The 7701-nt window shown below is 39.0% G+C and overlaps 1 protein-coding gene across 7 annotated transcripts in view; it reads left to right on the top strand.

Moving 5' to 3' along the window:
- LOC107664649 (histone-lysine N-methyltransferase 2C-like) overlaps nucleotides 1-7701 on the top strand; it is a 62559-nt gene that overhangs the window by 3197 nt on the left and 51661 nt on the right. For all 7 annotated transcript variants that reach the window (XM_016455267.1, XM_016455268.1, XM_016455271.1 and 4 more), the window contains exon 2: nucleotides 5588-5707. In XM_016455267.1, the coding sequence (XP_016310753.1) occupies nucleotides 5588-5707 (120 nt within the window). The remainder of the gene's footprint in view (nucleotides 1-5587; nucleotides 5708-7701) is intronic.

Genomic DNA, 7701 nt, shown 5'->3' with positions numbered 1-7701 from the left:
TTCACATTATTCTGTTTGCAGTGCGTATGTGGTGCGCATTTTTTCCGCGCTCATGTTAACGGATTAAAGCGTTCACTGCACACGGTTGCCACACGGCAGTGCGTTCAGGAGCGGTGCGTCTGCAGCAGTGCAGAGATCGTTTCCGCACCGAGTCTATTTTTGCTGTGATACAGCGCTGAATTAAAGGGACAGCACATTGTTTGCAGTACATACGAAAACGAAAATGTAGCAATTGCACCATTAATGCATATAATTAAAGTATACTGTCTTTCACAAAGCCATTTCCAGGCCTGGAAAAGTTTTGGAAAAGTCATGGATTTTTTCCCTTAAATCTCTGTATAATAGAATTATGTTTAATTTGCTTTCGAGTTTATAATGAGGGAAATTCCTGCAAACATATTTGCCTAAACGAGTCATTGTTGCATCGTCACAAAACTGTATCATTTGCACATCTTTTTAAGTTTAAGCCATTCGATACTCGCGTGCTCCAAACGGGGCTTTCCTATGCGCTCACAGTCACATCCATAGTGCGCATATCGCGCCGCCTCGTGAGTACCAAATTAAGTTATTTTTCACAGCTTGTTGCGCTTACGTGGCCAAATACACACAAAAAATGACGTCAAAATGGCCGTCCTGGCGATTATCCTCGTAAGCACAGTCGGGTTTGTCTTAACTAAATGTAAACATCTGAGAAAGAAAATGTTTGGATTTGAAATAAAAATAATGGAATGATTATAATGTTGGAATAAATGTTGTGTTTGTGGTAAACAGCCACGGATCAGTAGCGGACTCCTGTGTGAAAGCTGCTTCCCCTCTCACAAGAGTCACCTAAGAGGGGAATTTCCCCCATTTTCAAAAATGAAATTCAAGCCCTGAATAAATGTCTAAAAATCCTGATTGAAGTATCACTATAAATAGTTATAAATTATAAAAAGAAGGCTTTAAAAATATCGGGATCGGTATCGGCAGATACTGCTTTCTGTGATCGGGGATCGGTGATCGACCTAAAAAAATCATGATCGGAGCACCCCTAGTTTGTTTCTCACATGTCTTGCAAGTTTGAGCTTTCAGGTTTACCATGTTTGAACTCTATGTATTTGTTGTTCAGTGTATTTGTGTTAAAGGGGTCATATGATGCGATTTCAATTTTTCCTTTCTCTTTGGAGTGTTACAAGCTCTTGGTGCATAAAGAAGATCTGTAAAGTTGCAAAGACCAAAGTCTCAAATCCAAAGAGATATTCTTTATAAAAGTTAAGACTTGTCCACGCCCTCCTAAAACGCCTCGTTTAAACACGCCCCCACATGTCTACGTCACTGTGTGGGAAGATTTGCATAACGTCGCCCAAATGTTCACTCAAAGAAAGAAGGCGTAACTTTTATTCTCTATAGTATTGTTGCCGCTGCCGCCATGTCTTGGAGATGCTGTGTGTTTCGTTGTGAAAGCGAAACTACTTTGTTTGGTCTTCCAAAAGAGGACGGCGTAAGATTTCCGTCACACGCTTGAGGTATTCAGCCAATCACAACATACTGGATAGCTGGCCAATCAGAGCACACCTCACTTTTCAGAACGATGAGCTTTGTAAAAATACATTAGCGGGGCATAGAGGAGAAACAATAATGTACATTATGTGGAAAATAATGTGTTTTTTTAACCTTAAACCGCATAAACACATTTCATTACACCAAATACACAAAATAATGTTCTTCTTAGCAGCATCATATGACCCCTTTAATGAAAGCCTAAATTAAATCTGTTTTTTTTATAGAAATAGATTGCATCTCTTCCAAAAAAAAATGTGGATTGAACCACTTGATTCATGTGGATATTAAAAATATCTTATGTTATATCGTGTGTTTCCGAAAGATGAGCGAAAGTCAACAGCGTGATGGTGCGTAAATGACCAAATTTGTATTTTTGGGTGAACTTACCCTTTAAAGGTGCTGTAAGCAATTACAGCTGTTTTTCTAAATTTATCATTTTGCTAACCTACACTACACATCCTGTCTTTAAAACACAGCTCTCCAAAAGCATGCCAGTAAACTCAATGTCAGCAAAACTTAAAGGTGCAGTAGGAGATCTTGGAAAATGCTAACTTTAGCCTGATGACAGTGAAAGCGAACGTCCCACCCTCCCTTCAATCGCCGTCCAAAGCCACGCCCCTGAACGCATATACGCTCGTCGCTCACAGACCAGAATACCAGCAGAGACAACATTACTACAATAGGCTACATCAGCGGTTCCCAATTCCAGTCCTCGCACTGGATGTGAAGACGTGTGTGTGTGTGTGTGTGAGTGAGTGAAGTAAACTTGTAATGTTTACACAGCAATGAACACTGTGTAGGGATCATATCAATGACGTGTGTGTGTGTGTGTGTGAGTGAGTGAAGTAAACTTGTAATGTTTACACAGCAATGAACACTGTGTAGGTATCATATCAATCGGAACACAGTTAATGCACGTAGCTCACTTCTAACGAGCTGGTTATCTGAATCGGGTGTGTTAACTAAGCGAGACATGTAAAATATGCAGAGCTGGGGGGCGCGAGGGCAGGAATTTGGAACCGCTGGGCTACATTATGTGTCATTCACCGGTGAGAAAACTTTAAAAGTACTACAATACCAGGAAGGAAGATCGGGTTGTTGATGTTTGTCTGCCATTCTCGCTCTGTCTGCACAGCATGCATGAACGCGTTGATGACGTATCCTGTCTGCGCGAACCGGGTGCGCAGAGGTATGCTAATACATACGTTGACAGGCAGGTAGGAAAGACAATTAAAATGCTCGGACCAAGTGTTTTGATTGGACGAACATTTATTGGTCCTACGCCTTCCACAGAATATATAAATACAGATAAATACATTTAGACCACTTAACTTAATGATTGCTATCATGATGTGAAGAGACTTTTAACCAGCATAACAAAAAATGTTTCTGAAGACAATCACCTATTGCACCTTTAACAAAATATTTCACAGAGAGAGAGCATTACTGATTGGCTAAAACCTGATACTCTTTTTGAGCTTTATACAGTATAGCAGGGCTGTCCAAACTCGGTCCTGGAGGGCCGGTGTCCTGCAGAGTTTAGCTCCAACCCTAATTAAACACACCTGAACCAGCTAATCAAGCTCTTACTAGGCATATAAACGTCCAGTCAGGTGTGTTGAGGCAAGTTGGAGCTAAACTCTGCAGGACACCGGCCCTCCAGGAACGGCACTCAGACCAACAGAAATGATTGGGCAAACATTTTATGGTCCTCTGCCTTCTACAAATTATATAAATACATATACATACATTTAGACCACTGAACTTAGTGATTGCTATCGGGATGTGAAGAGACTTTTAACCAGCATAACAAAAAATGTTTCTGAAGACAATCACCTATTGCACCTTTAACAAAATATTTCACAGAGAGAGAGCATTACTGATTGGCTAAAACCTGATACTCTTTTTGAGCTTTATACAGTATAGCAGGGCTGTCCAAACTCGGTCCTGGAGGGCCGGTGTCCTGCAGCAGGACACCGGCCCTCCAGGACCGAGTTTGGACAGCCCTGCAGTATAGGTTCTTAACAGTCTAATATAATATGTCAGGACATCTGATTCAATGATATCTGTCAGGTATTAAGAATAGTTTATGTGTGGGATACCAAACAATTAGCTTGCAACAAAGTGCTTTCTGTAAGATTTAAATGGGATATGTAGATTTTCAAATAGTTGGCTATAAACACTTTGAGAGTTTAACAAAACATGCATAGCAGTTGTGTTTGGATATACTTTATTTTTGTAGAATCGAATGGCTAGAAGAGTGTATATGTGTCTATATATGCTAGTTTCTATGGCTCTGGTCGCTTTTCTCTCTGGGGTATGCGCCATCTGGGCACAGTGTAATTTGAAAAGTGGGCAGCTGTCATTGGCTCCAACTGAGATTTCCGGTTTGGTGTGTAAAAGTGCGTTCATGAGTATGTGCACGCCCCTGTGTTATTCCGTGTGTGCGTATGAGAGAGAAAGAGATTTTGTTTTGTTGTGCAAATGAGCTTCTATCGTTTCATCGTTTTCTTGAAGTAACTCCCGCTGATTCTCTTCAGAGACGATCAGGCATGCCTTACACTCTGAATTTTGTAGAAGTTTCAGAGTCCTATTGGGATTAGCTTGAGTTTTCATTTGGAAATATGTATCTCTTGGCTGAAAAAGATTTCATATTACCACATATGTCTTGGTAAAGTGTCTCTTGGGCGCCTACCATATAAGCTAAAAGTATTCACCTCTCCATTTATTTTACATTTGTACTATATTTGTTTATTTTGAAAAGACTCAGGGCTGGAAATTCAGTATGAAGACATACTTCTTCCTCAGCATACTCTTACCGAACTAACATTGCATGGCTGTCAATAAGCAATTTAAGACATCACCAATATCAACACCATGATTTTTTCTTATTGTCAATACTTAGTCAGATTTTATTATTTGTTTGTTTTGATGTCTTTATTCACAGGCATGTTGGCATGATAATATTTGTTTCTCAGTTGCCTCCCTCCACTCATACTTTTATGTTTCAGGAGAGCTATTCTGTTCTTTCTTTCTTTCTTTCTTTCTTTCTTTCTGTTATAACAATTTTCGGGTCTTGTGCCTATGGAATGGTCATTTGTTTAATTAAGTACTTTTGTTTTATTAGGAAGCAATGTTCTGAGTTCAATGCAAGTTATGCTCTATCTACATCAGGAATTTGTTGATTACCACAGAAAATGATGTTAAAGCAAAAATTATGGAAATTATGGAAAAACGTGTATTCGTTGCTCAGTTTTTTTAAGGCTATTTTTTTATCTTTGCAATATTATGGGACAATATTATTGTGTCAGGTAATCAACAGCATATGACTCTGTTGTCCAGAGACATGAAGTTGTATTGGATCTCAGGCATGCATTTAAAGTAGTGGTTTGGGACAAAACGATACATGACAGGAAAAAAAGGCAACCAACCCGCGGCTGGTATTTATTATTTATAATTTAGAAATAATTTTCATTTTGTAAAACAAAAAAGGCCTTGCGGTGATTGTGTTATGCATTGTAATTACACTGACTAACCCTCATTAGCTCGTTAAACAGGCTAAATGCTCCCCATGATGCTTTGTGCTTTATGAAATTCTCTGTTTATCTCAAAGAGCTGCTTGTTCTCATGCTGACACGATCACGCTTGTTTAGTACAAACAAATAAACAAGGTTGTTTCCATGGAGGCATAATGATGCTTTATAATGCAGATCCTCATGTTTTTTTCTCTGTTTGTAAGGGAATTTAGCAGACTTCCCTACAAATTGAAACTCGCTCAAAGCAAATATTCACAATTGCTTTTCTTAAGACACCAAATATAATTCCGTATAATTCCGTCATGTTTCAGGAATTTGTCCCAAACTTAATATTTCACTGTATTGGCTTGATAATATGATGCATTTGTGTAGAAGTATTGCATTCATTTGACATGCTGTGTTCTTGTTGCTGGCTTCACATTTATGTTACTGCATTTTGTCACCCCTCATCTTCCCCTCATCACCAATATACCCTCCCCCTCTGTCTCTTCTCCGCCGCTTTACCTCAGGGTGCATGGAGTAACCGTAGCGCAATGAGCTCGCCCTCCTGGTCTCCAGAGCGCTCGGATGCCTGGGACAGCCCTAAGACCAGGCCGATGCACGGGCTGCCCATCTGGACCATGAGATTGGTAAATGAGGGGAGGGTGTTGAAGGGTTTGGGCTCTGCAGGGTACTGAGCTTTTAAGGTGGGTGTGGGTCATAAAGCATCAGCTGGTTTAGTCTAGAAAGTAAACTCAAAAATGGTACAGGAATTATGGGTGAAAAACACAAGTGAGTATGACTCTGTGGTTGCTGTTGCTCAAAAACGTATGTTTGTTACTAGTGTTGAATTCAGGCCTTGATATTATGATATCCAACTTGTTCATGATATAATGTGTCATGCTTCGGACATTTTTATGTATTTTTGTTTTTACTATTTTTAGCCTAACATGCTGTCTTAAAAACATAATGCTCATGGTGTGAGATTCTAAAAAAACAATGAGACGCAACACACAACCCCAAAGGCTCTTATCTGATCCATATTACATGTTAAAAAAGGTTACTGATATTTGGAATCAGGGATGCATTGAAAGAGGGTTGTAATAATGTGCAACTATAAATGTCTCCGGTCATGATTCATCAGTGCCTGTTACTCTAAAAAAAAAAGTTTTCATATTGTCATAATCATATGCTGACATAAACAAGGCCATGCGACCAGGTTTATCCAGTAACCAGTCCCCTCATAATTCACTGAAGTCCTGGTAAACAAATACAAGCCTCATCCCTCATTAACGAATAGTTAATAATAATCAGTTTAACTCTGAAATGCATCACATTACAAAGGTTAATGCTTTGATTTACTGTTTTATGTTGTTATCCATTGTACATTTCCATGTTCACATTGTATATTAATCTAATGAATATGTCATATGATAGCATGTTCATATAACAAACCCTGCACATATCTACAAATGCATGTGCATGAGACACCAGAATTGCATCCTTCCCATTGCAGCAGTATCTCATCAGAATTGCTGTTCTTCTCTGTGGCTGCACTCAAGCAGATTTAGAGGAGTGCCTTCCTTAACCCTCGTCTATTTTTTCCCTCTCCATAATTCATTTCTGCACAAATTAGACTCAGACTGTAAAGGCGACAGAGTGCGCCAGGCTTCCTTAGGCAATCTCTCTAAATGAAGTTGACGTCTCCTGTCTGAGTAGTGCTGCTTGGCTACAGTGAGGTAATTACCTGGGAGGAAGTGGGGAATTGGGCCAGAGCTTCAGCCTCGATGCAAACGCAATGTGACACCTTCAGAAGCAGGGCGAGTTGGCAGAAGCCTGGCCTGAAATGTGATCTGTAAGTCAGTGTAGTGTTCAGGGAGTTGGGCTGAACCTCAGAGGGTCAGGTCTTGGGATGGATGGATGAGTTTATATCACAAACACAGATGCAACGGGTTTGGTGCCTTCCAGAAAGTGTTCCACCATGTCAGGCTAGGTTATTGGTGGATTCAGGTAATTATTTCTCCTAAACAGTGAATTCAATGAAATCAGTCAAGCAATAGTACCATTTGCTATTAGAGAATAATATGTGTGGATTTCTATGTGAGCTGGGCGAAATAGCAAATTTTAGTGCAATGAATGAAAACTTTTTCTTTTCTTTTTTGTTATTTGTAAAATGTAATAAAAAGGCAAAAAGTTATTTAATGTTAAAGAGTAACTGTTTTTTTTTTTTTTTTTGTATGCTGTTAATTTTATTATGTCGATTTAGGGAGTAAAACTCTAGTTGAAAATAATCCACAGATGACTTAAATAATTGAACAATTTTTTTTTTTTCTTCAGTGAACATTTCTGAGTGATGATACAAAAACAACAACAACAACAACAAAAAAGCTAATTTGTACAATTAAATCAAACTGACCAACTCTTTTAACATTTTTAGTGAGGTTTAAATCAGCGATTCCATTATAATACAGTGAGCAGACACAAAACTGGCCTACTGTCACGGTCTGTAGGAAACTTAATGGTCAGATATGAAGCACATTAAAGTCATTGTGATATTTTAATGTTGGTTTATTTTATATCACCAACAAAACAATAGTTGATATATCGTCTGTATCGCCCTGTTGGCTATGAGTATTTGCCCATT

This window comes from Sinocyclocheilus anshuiensis, unplaced genomic scaffold (assembly GCF_001515605.1).
Source record: "Sinocyclocheilus anshuiensis isolate Anshui unplaced genomic scaffold, SAMN03320099.WGS_v1.1 scaffold35, whole genome shotgun sequence".
In the NCBI taxonomy this organism is placed as follows: Eukaryota; Metazoa; Chordata; class Actinopteri; order Cypriniformes; family Cyprinidae; genus Sinocyclocheilus; species Sinocyclocheilus anshuiensis.
This window is presented reverse-complemented; position numbering and strand designations above follow the sequence as displayed.